The sequence below is a fragment of the Anopheles coustani genome, chromosome 3, assembly GCF_943734705.1.
Source record: "Anopheles coustani chromosome 3, idAnoCousDA_361_x.2, whole genome shotgun sequence".
Taxonomy (NCBI): Eukaryota; Metazoa; Arthropoda; class Insecta; order Diptera; family Culicidae; genus Anopheles; species Anopheles coustani.
In genome coordinates, this window is record NC_071288.1 from 10,836,975 (window position 1) to 10,852,461 (window position 15,487).

Consider the following 15,487-nt stretch of genomic DNA (forward strand, 5'->3'; position numbering starts at 1 on the left):
TCGTCAAATAATGTACACACTTTGCAACAGTTGTGTATAGACCAGCAGAAAGTTCATTTTATTTTCATTTCCAATATAATTACATACACACATTTCTTTACGGCACGCAATCGCTACATTTCTGGGTCATTTTGATTTCGTCCAATATATGAGAGATTTAAAAAAAGGAATGGAAATAACTTGAAGTGGAACGAATAAAAATTATGAGCAAAAGAGTAACCCCCCGCCGCATGACCGCCGAGCAGAAAAGGGAGGAAAAATATGATGCCTATGTACAAAAGGGCACAGGATGGGTGGGGGGGTGGCATAATTTCGGGGTGTGAGTTATTCTACTACTTCCGGCCACCTTTTTTCTCGCGTAAATGGGCCGTTTTTTCAAGCAACTGTTGCCGCTTAAAACTGATAACCGACGGTGCAACCGTGGCCTTGTCGATGCGATGAGGCTTTACCACACTGGCCGACGACGAGGCGGCTCCGCCGCCATCACCGTTCCGAAGAGTCTTCAGTTTAAAGTTATCGTGGCCCTTCAGCGAAATGTAGCCCGCATCCTCATCCGCATCGGTCGCTTTTTTTGGACGCTTGTCGACACCTCCCTTGTTGTTCTCCTCCGGTATCTCCATGAAGTAGCCGGAGCGCGTCCACACCGGCAACGGAAGCGCGCGGTTCGGTTCCGGCACCATCGTTCCCTTTTTCTTGGTGCTTTGCAATTTACCCACCTTGGTTGTCTCCTCGGCCAGGGTGCGCAGCTCGTCGGTTGGAAGCAGCGAGGACACCTTGAAACCGACCGCCTTCGGTGTGGCCTGCAGCTCCTCGAACCCGAAGTTACGCTTCAGACGTGTCTTGTCCGGCGTTACCGTTGCCTCCACGAAACCACCGTGGTCGGCTCTTTGAAGAGCGCGCAGCTTGGTCGGCCGAGGCGTCGAACCATCGATCGGATCGCGCTTGCGTTTTTTCGGCGCATCGCTGGCAGGTTCTTTCGTTGGCAACAAACCATCATCCCGTTGCTGCTCTTCTATATCCACGAGCTTTTTCTTCTGGGCTGCCTTTTTGTTCTTTTTCGAGCCCTCGATTGCTGCATGAACCTCGCGGATCGCGCTAGCCATCAGCGTTTCTCCATTCACCCCATCGTGTCTCATGGCGGCAGCAGCGGCTGACTTCTTTTTGAGCTTCTTTTCCTTCCCGATTGGTTCCGGGACTTCTTTTGCCAACGCTTCTTCTGCCACCTCCAAAGTCATCGCGGCCGCCTTCTTTTTGGGCTTCTTTTCCTTCAACAACCCACTACGGTCTTCTGTTTCCGGAATTACTTCCTGTGCTTTCTTCTTCGACTTCTTCTCTTTTGGCACCGACTTCGGAAGGTCCTGCTCGATCGCCACCTCCTGCTTCTCCTCAACAAACTGTTGCACATCCTTCTCCCCCTCCGCTGCACTCAACTTGCCCGCTTTGTTTTTCTTCGATTTCTTCAGTTTACGCGTTTCCTCTTGGACTGGATCCGGTAGAGACTTCGGAAGCAAAACGGCGGAATCGAGCGAAGCGACATTCTTTGTCATGGCCTCCTTAGCTTTGACATTTTCAAACGAACTCGTAGCCTGCTGCTGCTGCTGCTGCTGCTGCTGCTGCTGAAGCTGACTTTCGCTTGCCGCTTTCTGTGCCGCTGCCATCTTACTCTTCTTCGCGCTGACCACATTGTCTGCAGTAGGTGTCTTCGCCACTACCTCCACCGTCGGTTGACGATTCTCCTTGGACGGCTTCCCAGCAATCTCCTTCACTTCCGAGCCCGAAGTTAGCTTACCGATTTTCTTCAACCCTGCCGCTTCGTCCGAGTGAAGTGCTTTTGGTTGGCCGTCTTTCAGTTTTGTTATCGTTCCCACCGGTTCCGGGCCTTTTTTGAGGCCCTTCTTCACCTCTGACAACACTCCCGCATGCGGACCTTTCATCGTACTGTTAACAAGCGCCGCACCACCACCGTTGACCGGTTTCGAATTGTTCTGCAACTGCTGGAAAACGGAAAACGCCGAAACGGCTACACGTACCGCGGGTTGTTCCTTCGTCTCCTCCGTGGCAGCAGTTTCCTCCTTCTTCTGTTGCTGCTTCTTCTTTGCCGCTACCTTCTGCAACTTCGCACCAATACCACCACCATCCGACGCACTGCCGCCCCCCACCGAGAGCCCATTTTCCTTATTAAGCTGCTTGATTTGCGCCGCACGCTTCGCCTTCTTGCGCTCCTTTCTCGCTTCTCGCGCTTCCATTTTGCGCAGCAACGCTTCCGATACGTGGTCCTTCTTTAACTCCTTCATCTCTTCCAGGACGTAGTTCTTAATCTTCGGCTTGCGCTTTTTCTTTTTCTTCGTCGGCTCATCGTTTTGCTGTCCACCACCTGGGATGGACTGCCCGGTAGTGTCGTTGTTGCTGGTGGTAGTCGCGTTCGGTTGCTTATCACCCGTCGTTTCGTCCTCGGAATCGGTTGGCTGGTCCTTCACGGTGTTGTCACCTTTGCTGGCAGCTGCTTCTTTTTCTTGCTGCTCACGAAGCGCCCGAAGCCGTCTTTTCTCGTCCTGTTAAAAATGGATCGTAGTCGTAGGAAAAGTAGATTTAAAAATAGTCCAACATAACTTAATAAAACTGTAAATTCTTTGCGACGTAATTGGCTTATCAGAGCGTGAGCCTTAATTTTGCAGTTGGGGTATGTAAGGGATAAGAGCGAGTTAAAAAGAATGATAATACTCCACGTTTTCAGACATTACTTTGGAAGCACGTACCAAGGCGTCGTCAACTTACCCGTTTCTGTTGTGCCAGTGTAGCCAATTGCTTCTTGCGTTCCTTGTTCGCTCGTACCACCTCATTGCACCGCGTAAGAATGCTCTCAATATCGAAATCCTCAAGAGCTTTCTTCGGCTTCAGCGGAGTTTTCGGCTTCGCGACAGATGATTTAGTAGTTTTTTCTTCCGGCTCCGATTCGTCTTCACCTTCGCCTTCGCCATCATCGTTTTGTTCGTTCTCCTCCTCAATATACTCATCGACCTCCATCGGCTCTGGTTCGTCCTGCTCGACAGCGTGCTTCTCCCTTTCCTCCATGATCGATGGGTCACTCTTTTTCTTCGACGCATTGGCCCCGTCCGCCAGAATCCCGCCGTCCAACTTCGTCGGCAGTGAGTTACGAGTTTTCACTTTCGTCTTTTGCATCGATTGATCATCCGTCTTGGTCTGCTTGACAGCCGCATCATCCATGGACAAACGTCCCTTTGCGTTCTTGGCCGAAGCCATAGCGAACGGATTAGCCACCAGCTTCGATGAGGCGTTGGCAGTCTTCGCACTGTTCGTTTTTTTCGGGTTTGGTGTAGAGGTCGCACCAACGGTTGAGGGAACACCACCGAGCGTGTTCCGCTTTTCCTTTTTCGAGGCGCCGAGATAAAACTGGGCCGAAATCAGCGGTGCCGCTGGAAGAGACTTTCGGGCCGGTTTGACGGGTGGCACCACTACCGTCGGCGATGGTTGTTGCTTGGTAGCCAAGGCCGTGTCCTCCGATTTCTCTTCCTGGGGCAGCTCCCGTTCTACCGATTTTCCTTTGCTCTCTTCTGCCAGGTCAATAACATCGGAAGTTTCAAAGTACTCCTCATCACTCGTGATGCAAATGGCGGATTTTTCGGTTCTTTCTTGATCGACCGCATCTTCACTGGCGTTACTTTGCTCCGCAGCTTTGCCGCTCTGCTGTTGATCTTCCTCCTCCTCCTCCTGCTCTCGATACGACGCGTCAAGATTCGAAGACGATGGATGCAAATCCTCCGTTGTCACTTCCTCGGTGAATTGCATTTTAGTGCTCGCAGGAAGACTTTTACGTGCTTCCGATTTGCTGTCCGCCGATAGCCGATCCTCCGTTGAACTGGCGGGAAGGCTTTTACGGGACAGTACGACCGACACGCTGTTAAGTTCGTCTAGCGATGACTCATCGCCTTCCTCCTTTGTGTTATTAGGCGACGTCGAAACATCCGCCGTTGAGGGTGTATCAGGTTGGGTAATATCAGATACACTTTTTGCAGGAGTAATCGTTTCTTGAGAAGACTGCAGCTTACCCGGAGTATTAGTAGACTGTTTCGGAGTACCACCCTTTGCCACATCGGTTTCCGCCGTCGACGGAAGGACTTTTGTTGGAGTGCTTTCGATCTTCTTCGGAGTATCCTTTGGGTCGTCACATTTCTCCATCGGTATCTTTTTCGGTGTACACACCTTCCGGTCTCCGGTTTCGTCCTTCGACACCGACTGACGATTTGGTTTCTTCTCTGGAGAGGCTTCTTCGTCAGTCGTTTGTAGACGTTTCGCTGAACGCTTTATGTCCAACGATCGGTTTGCAACGCTCTGATCCGAAGAGGGCGGTGTCGAGAGTAATTTTTCCTCTAGTTCCTCGTCGCTATCATCGCCCATTTGAATGATCCGGCGACGGGGTGTGGTGGTTGCTTTCTTTGCCGACTTGATCGGGCTACCACTGGTACTTAAATCATCCCCAGTGCCATTCAGCAAAGCATCCTCGTCCAGCTCCTCATCGTCGTCCGATACGATAAACGAATCGTTCTCGTACTGTTCATCTGCGGCGCCTTCGTCGGCCGTATCTTCACTGCCAAGATCCTCGCCATGATCCAGAATTTCATTCTCCTGCATCTCCTGTCTTACTTCGGCATCCAATGAATCGCCTGACTGATAACCGTCCACTTCCATCGCCTCATCATTGATTAGCTCATTCCTGTCCCGTTCCTCCTCTTCTTCCTCCTCCTCGTCTTCTTCGTCCTCTTCATTCTTTTCTTCTATATGGCGTTCGGCTTCTTTAGGTTCAACTAACTTGTCAGGCGATTTGGTGCTTTTTTGTTCTTCCTCGTGCTTGGGGCTGCCCTTCTCCTGCTTACTTACTGTAAATAAGTCAATCGGTTGCGTGGCGGTACCGCGCACCGAGTTGCTCCAGTATTTCGGCTTATTGGACGATGGGAGGATCATAGAGGATTCCAGCTCCTCGATACCACTTATATTATTTGCATTCACTTCTGAACGGTCACCAACCGGGATGGATTCGGACGTTTTCATCGGCGTACTGTCTTTAGCCGGAGTATTGGCCATTTTCACTGCTACCGGGGAAGCAGGAATGTCTTTCTGTTCCTTTTCATCCTGCTCCTTAACTACCTCGACAGCCTTCGGTGGGTCGCTTTCAGAGTTCTCCCCATCAACACTGATTGTAGGTGACCCGGCTAGGACATCCTTGACCGCCTTATCCTTCTCGGCACTTCCATTCAAATCTATCTCAGCATTTACCTTCGGCGCACCATTGATTAGCTGTGTGTTACGCAAATCATTCACCTCAACCAAGACAAATTTCTTTCCAGGTGAAGTGGGCGTTTTCGGGTAGCCACTCTGATGGTCCTCCTGTTTAGAGTCATCGCTGAAGGAAACGTTTTTCGAACGTGGTGTTGAATTACGAGGCTTTGGAGAGACACTTGCACGAGTCGGTGTCATTTCTTTTTTAACCGACAATAGGGGACTAGGAGCGTCCCGTCGAGGGCTTTCCGAAGTAGCCTTCGGTGTGCCAACCTGGCGTCGAGGGCTTTCCGAAGTAGCCTTCGGTGTGCCAACCTGGCGTCGAGTGTTCCGATTTGTGGTCGTCTCCGGCTCGCTACGATCGGCACTGCTAGCATCCTCCTCGACGATGGTTTCTTCCTTGAGTGAGCGCACCACCGGTGTCTTCGGAGTGGTGATTGGCAGCGACTGTATGGAACCATCGTCCGACGTGACGCTGTTGCGCCGAGTTGAACGCCGTACGGCTGGCGGGGCCGTTTGGGGCGTCGTGCTGACTAGTGCTTCATGGGACGCTCGGAGACGGGCCGGTGTGCGAGTGCGCCCGCCCATGCTGGTCCCTTCATTCGCTTGGTTCAGCAGCTCGACATTTTCCTCTGTCAATGTCAGCGAGTTGTTACGCGAACGCCGTCCGGATCCGGTACCAGTTTCCGCATCCTTCAGGATCTGAACTGCCTTGTTCGGGGCTGTGGTTGGTGTGTCGGACGATTCAGACATTCGACGACGCGTAGTACGACCGCCGACTACCGGTGTTGATGGGCGGCCTTGAGCCTCCTGAATTGCGCCCAGTGTAGACCCCTTTTTGGTGCTGGTCGCTTTTTTTGGAGTTCCTCCGGCAGCGCCGGTGCCGGAACCCGCCGGATTTTGGGGTGTCGCATCTTGGTCGATTGAGCGCCGACGAAGGGCACCGCGTGTGACTGCAAAGTGGCCACCAAGATTCGTTACTATACGGTACGATCGACCATCCAGTTGCTACAACTGCCATTGGTTATGGCACCACCACTTACCTCTAGCCGGAACTTCTTCCTCCGTATTCATATTGTGAGACTACAACCTACAGTACTGCACAAGTATACAAATAAACGAAATCACCGAGAAAAATTACAAAAAACTGATTCAACAGCACGACGTTTTGCTTGAATGCGCAGTGAAAACACGATCCACGTTTTTCCCTCGTCAACCAGTGCCGCTCGCTTTTCTGATCTATTTGACAGACGGCTGTCGTTGCTTTCGAAATCGCACCGGATAGCAGAGCGTTACGCTACGCTGCGTTACAAAATGTCAAACGAGCTCGCACATTTTCATGTTTACAGAATAATCCTATTTTTAGTAAGTAGAAGGGACGAAAACAAGAGAGAAGTTAAAATTCTGGGTGATTTGCATTCGTTATCTGAAAATATATTCGATACGCACATATGTTATAGAGCAGAGAGTCGCTATGAGTACGAGAAGAGGAGCTCAAGGTAGTCGTCACTGTGCCGGCATAACACCTCAAAAATTTTCTTGGATGCTGCGTCATTCGCCTGTTCTAGCAAAACATATGGATGCTGACGGTTTCATTAGCTTCGCTTTGCTAGAAGAAAGTTGTCCCGGCGTTAATCGAAATCGTATGTTGGAAATTGTAGCACAAGATACAAAGGGACGTTATGAAGTACGGGGCGAAGCGGTACGTGCAGTGAATGGCCACAGTGTGCTATTCTGTGAGAGCTATGATGTCATCGATCCACCGGAGTTTCTATTTCATGCAACGAATGATAAAGCACTGCCACTTATTCTGAGTGATGGATTAAAACGCATGGGAAGACATTATATCCATATGTATGATGCACCACCCCCTAAAACGTCGGTGCGTTATAGAATACTACGAATAAGGCCCCCAAAAGCGCACACGTTCTATCGGACGAAAAACGGTTACGTTCTATGCCGGCAGGATATAGCAGCGGAATATTTGGAAATTTGGGACTAACAGTCCGTAAACAAGGTGAACAATAAAATGTTAACAAGACAAATTGAAAGTTTTTTTGTAGTTGCCAAGTCCAATTCCTTTTTTTTTAATAAACTAGTATATCTTGTTCCTCTTTTGGTGCAGTTTGAACGCGAAGTATTTTGTTGTTTGCGGTAGTTTAGGCACTAGCGCAATTTCCTGAAGAATGATTTTCATTTTAGTTAACCAGTATTTTGATAGACCATGTCCTGCCAAAATACAGTTTGAGGTTTTACTTTCGTGTGCTATGACTGGAAGACACCATGGTTTGATGTCGTGGTCTGGTTGGAATCTTTCGAATTTTTCCCTTTATTCACCTAGGTTAATCTGATCCTGCTTTCTGTACTATGAGTAGGTTGGCGTTTAGGGCTGCATAATCGTAGCTGTATTTGTTTGTTATTATTTTTTCCACCGTTGTTTCTTGTTTATCTAGTGTGTCTACTTTTTTGTTCGTAAACTAGCATTTGAACAACCATATTCAACGGTAACTTCAAAAAAATAATAGAGCCATTTTTGACAGCTCCAGCAGTTGATGGCGTTACGCGGCGCTAGTGCGACGGTCATCCAGAGAACTAATCAAATCAGTTGCAAACGAAAAAACGGACAAATAACAAACGATCACAGTTCACCGCTGCTTGGTACACTGCTTGTTCAAACGAAGATTTCCATTTTGTAAAGTTATTGTTTCAATTTTCTGACAAAGTTAACTTGCTGTATTCTATCAACGCACAGTACCAAGATAAAGACGCAAAGTATCAGCATCTGTACGGAAGAGTGTTGACTTTTCGATAACGCCATCACTGCGTGGATTGTTTGTAACCAGCAAACTTCTCATCGAACACAGCTTCGCGTCGGTAAGTTGATTTAGATGTGCCTCGATCCAGCTTTGTGGCTTGATACGAGCAATATGATTGTCAGCCTAACCGAAATGATACGTATCTCTAACATCTAGATAAGATGGAGAATACTCCGAAAAAACGTCACCTCGAAACGGTGGAATCCATCTTGACCAAAGAGGCCATCACTAAATCTGGCCGGAAGGTGAGACGACCGGCACATCTGGACTCCCCGGAACGTTCGCCGGTTGCGCCGGTGGCCGAAGCTAAGAAATCGGCTGTACGGAAAACCAAAGATGTTCTTGATGCTGTTGGTAGCCCAGCTAAAGCCACATCTGGGAAGAGCGCGTTGACGAAGGCGGAAGATTCCTCCGACGATGTGAAGGAATCTCGCAAAACCGTCAACACGACCAGAAAAACAATCAGCTCGCTCGCAGCTACGCCTAAAAAGAGCTTGAAGAACGAAAAAGCTACTGTGGACGACAGCGGTATCTCGAAGTCAGGACGCAAGATAAAGGTGCCGAGCAAGCTGATCGATTTTGAGAGTGAAATTTTGCTAAGTCCTCGGAAGGCTTTGGAAGAGTCAAAAGGTGTGCTTCCGGCATCTACCAAAACTCCCGGCCGTCCGTCGAGATCTGCCAAAAAGCGAACGATGAATGAAGACTCCGGGCAGAATTCGGAAGAGGAGACGGTACGAGCCCGTGACGGTCGTGGGAAGTCACTTACTGCAAAGGAAAGTGGCCGTTCCGCGTCTCGCAAAACAACTGTACGGGACGATTCTGATTCTGAAGCGACATCTTCACGCACTGCAAGCCCTGCAACGGCCGCCCCTAAAACACCGGGACGAAGAGTCAAACCGGTAGCATCGACCATGACCGCAGCGTCTGAGCCGCAAAAGGAGGAGATAAATACCGCGAGTATTAAAACGGGTCGTACGCCGGGTCGCCCATCGACGAAGTCCGTATCGAAAGTTAGCGCAAATAATCCAGAGGTGGTTGCATCGCCGAATCTGAGTCGTAAGACAAAACCATCTTCAACCACCGAAAACGAAGCAGATAAAGATAATACCACTGGAAAGATAGGACGCACCCCGGGGCGTCCGGTAGGTAAATCCTTAATGAAGCAACGAGAGGATAGCCCTGCACCAGCTTTATTGAAACCGAATCAGCCCAGGGGAAGATCATACGTACCGCCAAAATTGGGCCCAGAATCGGAAAACGAACCGAAGAAAGATACAATTCAAGCTAGCAAAACACCTGGTCGCACTCCTGGGCGACGTGCCGTTAAATCTTTGATGCCAACTGCCGTCACAGTTGAAGACAACGGGATGTTAGCTGGGCAGAAATTATCGGAAGATTCCATCACTTCGACACACGATACTCTGGCGGTGGCATCTTTGTCGCGCTCTGGCAGGAAACTGAAACCGAAGAAATTTTTTGAAATTGATCAGATGGAATCTTCCGGTAAACAACCCGTTCTTGACGGCAACGATTCGAGCGAAGGCGGAAGAAAGCGAAAGGTAGACAGCGTTGACGAGTCGACTGATGTTGGAGAAATGATGTCGCCGAGGAAAAAAATGACTACCGATAAACTTGCTTCTTCTTCTAAATCACAGACCGACACGGAGATTCCCAAGTTGGTCTTACAGAATCCTGCTCGCAAAGAGGTGACCGACACTGAAATTAGCACTACAGGTTTGGCAATAACACCGTCGAAGCGCTCGCCAAAGGTGCAGCAAGTTTCACGCTCGGGAAGAAGGATTAAGGTGAAACAAATAATTGGCTTCGAATATGACGGTGCCACTGATCGACCGGAGGTTAATGCAACGGACGTCGCACAGAGTAAACTTGTAAAGGCCACGTCAAACGAAGCACCCCCAGCGCCAGTCGATGACGACATTGAAGCTCACTTGGATTCGTTTGTCACAAAACGGGGCGTAGATGACCACCATCAAAAGCATCATGTGTCCGTAACCGATGAACCAGACCGAGCTGTAACATCGGGTGGCACCTCTGAACCTCTGGAATTGCCAACATCTCTCGTTTCGGCTCGGACTGTAAAGAAATCACTCGCAAATGTTAACGAATCGTCGGAAAAACAGAACAATAATAGCTCCTCACTAACAAGCCAATCGGTGGGTGTTTCTGACACTACCTCTGCAGAGAAGACCGGAAGCAGCCGGTCGGGAAGAAAACTCAAACCGAAAAAGTTCTACGACGACGACGGCGATGACGAAACAAACAATAGCGTTGGTCAGGTTGTGAAGTCTAGAGCAGCGAAGGACACTAAAAAATCCACCGCAAATCTTCAGAGTGCGTCGACCCGCATGGTAGAGGAACATTCTGCAATCGATGTTGCCAAGAGACATCCTCAATCGCATATCGACATGGACACGGGAGTCGATGTTGCGGAAGGGCCCTCAACGGCAGCATCACAAGTGGAGAAGAAAAAATCGCCGATTCCCGAAACGGATGTACAACGAAATAATGAAATAGTTGAAACGGAATCGGAACACGAAGTAGCTAGTGACGTTGTCGAGGGTTCAGCTGGCACCATCCCAGCCTCCGTTGGCGAGAAGTCGGTCGGTCAGCATCCTAGAATTGGGTAAGTTTTGTTTATAGTGCGTTCGTTTATTTAGAGAAACGACACACATATTTTCCAAATGCTTATAGTTATAAGAAAGACATTCATATTAATACCGTTTACGTATGATCTCTTTTATAACTTTATTTTTAGTATCGTTAAGTGATTAACTAGAACCTATATCCTTCGCATGCTTTTTTCATTTCATTTAAGTTTCTAATGTGCTTTCATATTTTTATATATATGTACTGGTTTTTGAATTTCACAACATTTGCATGTCCTTCTATGAACAAATAGAGCAGGCATTTGTACGTTTTGTGTCAAAGAAATTTCAATAAACGAATTCATTTCTATTTTTTTAAATAGTATAAACACATTTTGGGACAAACATTTTATTCATTGGGACAAATTTACAAAAAATCTCGTGTGCTAGAAGGCGTGCAAATGATTTGTTTGTAAAGATATAGTAATACAAGCGTTGCGTCGATATGAGCTCTCTAGTGCACAACATTTAATGTTATTAATTTCGAACGGGCTTCTTCCCTTATCCCCACCCAAACTTCACAGCGAGAAACTCGAGCTTGAACAAACGTGCGATGTATCCTTGTCTATGACTGAATGTAAGAAGCCCTCTGAAGGCGAAGCCATCTCCGGCAATGTATCAAAGGTTGAGCCAATGGAGGATAGCAAAACTCGCGAGGACAACTTGTTAATTTCGGATGCAGGTGGTGACGCCGAGCCACAGAATGTTACTGCTAATGTCATCGCTTCTGTTGCACTGCCCACTAGTGCAACAATTGGCAAGGATACCCAAAAAGAAGTTGCCTTTAGCATTCGACCGGAAAAAACGGCCAGTGGCAATCGGCGCGCCCTCGATATTTCCGGTGAAGGTACTATTGATGAACTAAAGGTGGAAGATGGGGATCTGCTGGAAGATTGCTCGCTCGGCGAAATTGAATATTTAGAAGATGAAGTACAGAACGTGGTGGAGCATGTTAAGCAACCTCTATCGACAGCTAGCTCGACCCACGAAGAAGTCCATGGGAATGATGGTGGTGCGGTACCTGCGATTAGGATCATACCGGAAACGCCGGCGTCCAATGAAAAAGAAAAATTGGATGAAACTTTTGACGTCGCCATCGACATAACGGTTGACTCACCAAAAGTTGGAGAGCAGCAGTTGTCCAACCCCGTTCCGGAAGCAACAGCACCGCACACCCCTAGTTCTATGGAAAGCAACAAAGACACGGACAACAAGTGTTCACCGGATAAAGCTCCAGAGATTATCGAAATAATGGACAGTCCGGCGGCTATGGCTTTCTGTCGGCAAATCGATGCTGCTGCAACCATCGCACCGAAGGCTGGCGGTAGTGGAAGTGCCACCAGCACTCCGCTGGCAATGAAGTTGGTACAAGACGGGGGCCCACTGAAGGAACGCGCCGTAACCAAGCTACTGCTGCATGAAGGCCGTAAACGATCCCTGTCGGCCAGTGAGGTTGATACGACGATCAAACGGAACGTTACTTTCCACAGTCCGGCAAACTCGACCATACTGGTGAACGAAATCGACGAGCGACTAGTGATGAAGAGCTTCCAGCAGAAACAAGAGGAGACCGCGAAATCCGCCACGAAACAGGCTGGCCCCCGCAAGCGTTCCATGTCCGAGCACAAACCAACGGCGGGCGACGTGAAGCCAAGCAAGATATGCCGTAAGGTGCCGAACTTCAAGAACATCCACGCCAACCATTTCGATCGGATGGAATCGATTGCTGACTTCATGAAGCGTAAGGATCAACGAGCAAAGGAGATCTTGACCACGGCCAGTCCTGCTACGAAATTGCTCGCTCGTCCTGCTGCTGCATTAGCAGTTAAACCATCCGACGAAGGTGTGTAGTCATTGCTTTCTCAATCTCCCCCACCCTCATTGCGGACCCCCTTGACTCCCTTGTCTTATTATTTGCAGGACCAGCAAAGGAAAAGAAAGCGCCGGCCGCACAAAAACCATTTATCTTTAAAGCCAGTGGAGGTAGTATTCCTATATTTGGCAAACCGACAGCGGCAGCTGCCGCCGTGCCCCGTCAGCAACAAGCTCACCCGAAGGCCACCAACATTGTGCGTCCGGTGTTGACTGCGGCTTCCAGAGTGGTTGTAGTGGGAGAGGGACCTAGGAAAAAAGTGGCGAACCAGAGTAGCAACACGAATCGACTGCAGCAGTACCAGGCAGCATTCAAATCTAAACAGCAGGCAACAGGCACCGAAGTGTCGCAGTCGACGTCTGTAGCGGCGGTACCCGGAACGTCATCCGCCCGTCCGATAGAGCAGCTACGCTCGAAGCAGTCGAAGTTGTTGAAAGGCGTGCGCACAAACCGACGGTTCGAGTTGCAAATGAAGCATCGGGATAATCACCCGCAAACCTAATTAGCCTCTCCGTTGGCACCCTGTGGGAACCCGACTTGGGAAATTCAAATGACAATGTTCTGCCTTCTTAAAACACCAGCCCGGCAAGTGGTACAGCAAAACAGAATGATTTTTATTATATTTGAAGTATAACATTTATTCTTACTATTATTTTCCCCCCTACGTAGGGCAGTTTGGTTTCTTGTTCTATACTAACAATTATTAACATGGTAGTATTTAAGCGTGTGATAAATGCTCCAGTTTATTGAATTTTTAACTATAAAAAATAATATGTATCCTTACGACGATAGTTGATTTATGGGGGCCAAATTTCGTGTTTTGTTTTGCAAATATTGATGACATCTTCCCGAGACATGGATTGTTTTTTGCAACCTCTAATAAAATGTACACTTTCATCAGTTGAGAATGGATTACTTAGTTGCAATGTTACCAAATCATGTTCAATAAGGTATTTTTTGAAGGTTCCTGTGGGTTCGTTCCACACCAAATTACTTGAAAACGGTTCACTTTATCATTTAGAAAGGGTCTGTATAATCCCGTTTTATAGCGGTTTTAACTAACATTTTCGATGGTTCTTTTTTAAACAAAATAACTAAGCTTCTCCTCTACTGGTAAAGGCTGTAAAAATCTTCCCTCGAAAAACATGTTGGTCTTCCCGCAAATTCCCACAGTTAAAAAAAATCGATGAAAATCAGATTGGCTTATCATCAGCTTATTCGATTATGATGGAAAAACCAACAGCGAACCGTGGAAAGAACGGAAGGTGCAAAGAAGGGATATCCAAAACGACCCTGGGAAGAAAGTGCCTTGCATGGGAACCAAATCGGCTAACGGCGCGACGTGCGTAGAAATCATGCAGGCATGCAATGCAGGCTTCGGTGGTAGTGTGCTGCAGATCGTGAATGCAGATGAGTTCTACCTTCTTTTGTGTGTATTTATATTCATTTTTTTTACCTTCTCAAAATTCTTCCCAGCCGATCGAGCGGCAGACAGCTTGGAGGAACGCACGCAGACGATGCTGCTGGCCGTCGTTTGCAACAGTGGCATGGGAATGAGATGAGATGCATCCTCATAGTTTTTTTCCCTTTTTTAAAAATTTCTTCTTCGAATGATCTTTACCTTACCTTATTCTTGTCGCGCGTTGCGGTGTTGCGCTTCCTCCCTTTGTCGTCGGCCTGCTCGTCCAATGAACCCCGAAACCTCCCAGTGTGGAGGGAGAGCGAAGGGATGCGATTTTTAATAAGAATCGTACCACACGGATCCCTTACCCAGGGTGTTTTCATAGTTTCTTTTCCTTCCTTCCCTTCCACGCTACAGGACGGGGCGGGTGGGTCACTGGGAAGTGGAACGAAATGGTATCACTTCCTGGGATCCTTCACGTCTTCCCGTTAAGGAAGAGCCTACATCTCCTTTACGTTTCATTCCATTTTCAGCCTTCTTTCTCTCTCGCTACGCCTATGCGATGGTATTTATTCGTGTTTGCCCTTTTTTCCTGATTCTTTCGCCGCTTCTGGTTCGGCAGCGGATGCACCGACAAAATAATGGTACAGTGGAAGCACTGCAACGGAAAGGAAAAGCAAACGGTTGGAAACCGGAGTGGATGAATATGCAACACAGGCGGAATGCGCCGGGAGAAGGCCGATCGGGAAGCGTAATCACTTTGTCCCATGTAAGGGAAGGGAAGGAGGTGGAGGGAGGAAGGGGGGGGGGAGGAACACATTGCCAGCACTGCTATCTCTTTCCGGCTACCGGTCAAAGATGAAAAAGGAGAAGATGCAAGATAAATCGGAAATAGTAACAGGAAATGCAACGTCACATGTGTGGGCAGCGAAGCGAGGGGAAACGACTTTTTCCTGATTCTGGCCGTATTGCGAGGGACGTTTCTATCTGAGCGCGAAAACTGAAATAGGATTAATCATTGTGAGTACTTTAAAATACATTTTTCAAGCACTAAAGTACGGATGCATTCGACTCAGCTACACGGAGTAGGCTACTGCATTTGGTTCGATGCAATCGTTGATTTTTTCCCATTTTTTCTTGTATCTCTTTCTGCTTTATGCTAGCGAATTGCCTTCCCTCTCACACACAAAACGTGCGCGAGATACTTTACACTCTCTTTCATTTCTTCTCCGTTGGAGTTTATTTCTTTCTCCTTCACACTCCCTCTTTCTCTATATCCTTATAAAACGCTTTGGCAGACTCGGAATGAAGAGACCAAAGCGCACGATAAAAAAGCCATTCGCTGCTATAGCAACCGACCGTGGGAGAAATGGTTTCATCCTGCTCCGACGCACGCTTCTCATCGTTCGTTACCAGTGCGCATGGAAGAGAAGAC

The 15,487-nt window shown here is 48.3% G+C and overlaps 3 protein-coding genes across 3 annotated transcripts; 2 read left to right on the forward strand and 1 right to left on the reverse strand.

Annotated features, from left to right (window-relative positions):
* Nucleotides 1-30: 30 nt before the first annotated feature.
* LOC131261076 (titin-like) lies at nucleotides 31-6,511 on the reverse strand. Its single transcript, XM_058262978.1, has 3 exons — nucleotides 6,339-6,511; nucleotides 2,776-6,248; nucleotides 31-2,552 (listed from the first exon to the last, which is right to left on the reverse strand). Exons 1-3 carry the CDS (start codon nucleotides 6,367-6,369, stop codon nucleotides 333-335), a joined length of 5,724 nt encoding a protein of 1,907 aa, XP_058118961.1. The 5' UTR covers nucleotides 6,370-6,511; the 3' UTR covers nucleotides 31-332.
* Nucleotides 6,512-6,707: 196 nt separating this feature from the next.
* LOC131258883 (probable RNA 2'-phosphotransferase) lies at nucleotides 6,708-7,326 on the forward strand. The gene has a single exon (XM_058260275.1). The coding sequence runs from the start codon at nucleotides 6,770-6,772 to the stop codon at nucleotides 7,295-7,297; it is 528 nt and encodes a 175-aa protein (XP_058116258.1). The 5' UTR covers nucleotides 6,708-6,769; the 3' UTR covers nucleotides 7,298-7,326.
* Nucleotides 7,327-7,926: 600 nt separating this feature from the next.
* On the forward strand, nucleotides 7,927-13,461 carry LOC131261477 (mucin-2-like). Its single transcript, XM_058263520.1, has 4 exons — nucleotides 7,927-8,169; nucleotides 8,268-10,755; nucleotides 11,302-12,620; nucleotides 12,698-13,461. The coding sequence occupies exons 2-4, from the start codon at nucleotides 8,273-8,275 to the stop codon at nucleotides 13,150-13,152; spliced, it is 4,257 nt and encodes a 1,418-aa protein (XP_058119503.1). The 5' UTR covers nucleotides 7,927-8,169; nucleotides 8,268-8,272; the 3' UTR covers nucleotides 13,153-13,461.
* The last annotated feature ends 2,026 nt before the right edge of the window (nucleotides 13,462-15,487 follow it).

Excerpts from the sequence above, each read along its gene's own strand:
- LOC131261076 (XM_058262978.1), bottom strand. The coding sequence starts at position 6,369 with ATGAATACGGAGGAAGAAGTTCCGGCTAGAG. Across the intron at positions 6,249-6,338 it reads GGAAGAAGTTCCGGCTAGAG|TCACACGCGGTGCCCTTCGT; the intron begins GTAAGTGGTGGT and ends GCCACTTTGCAG. Across the intron at positions 2,553-2,775 it reads CACTGGCACAACAGAAACGG|GACGAGAAAAGACGGCTTCG; the intron begins GTAAGTTGACGA and ends CATTTTTAACAG.
- LOC131258883 (XM_058260275.1), top strand. The coding sequence starts at position 6,770 with ATGAGTACGAGAAGAGGAGCTCAAGGTAGTCGTCACTGTGCCGGCATA.
- LOC131261477 (XM_058263520.1), top strand. The coding sequence starts at position 8,273 with ATGGAGAATACTCCGAAAAAACGTCACCTCGAAACGGTGGAATCCATC. Across the intron at positions 10,756-11,301 it reads GGTCAGCATCCTAGAATTGG|CGAGAAACTCGAGCTTGAAC; the intron begins GTAAGTTTTGTT and ends CAAACTTCACAG. Across the intron at positions 12,621-12,697 it reads AGTTAAACCATCCGACGAAG|GACCAGCAAAGGAAAAGAAA; the intron begins GTGTGTAGTCAT and ends TATTATTTGCAG.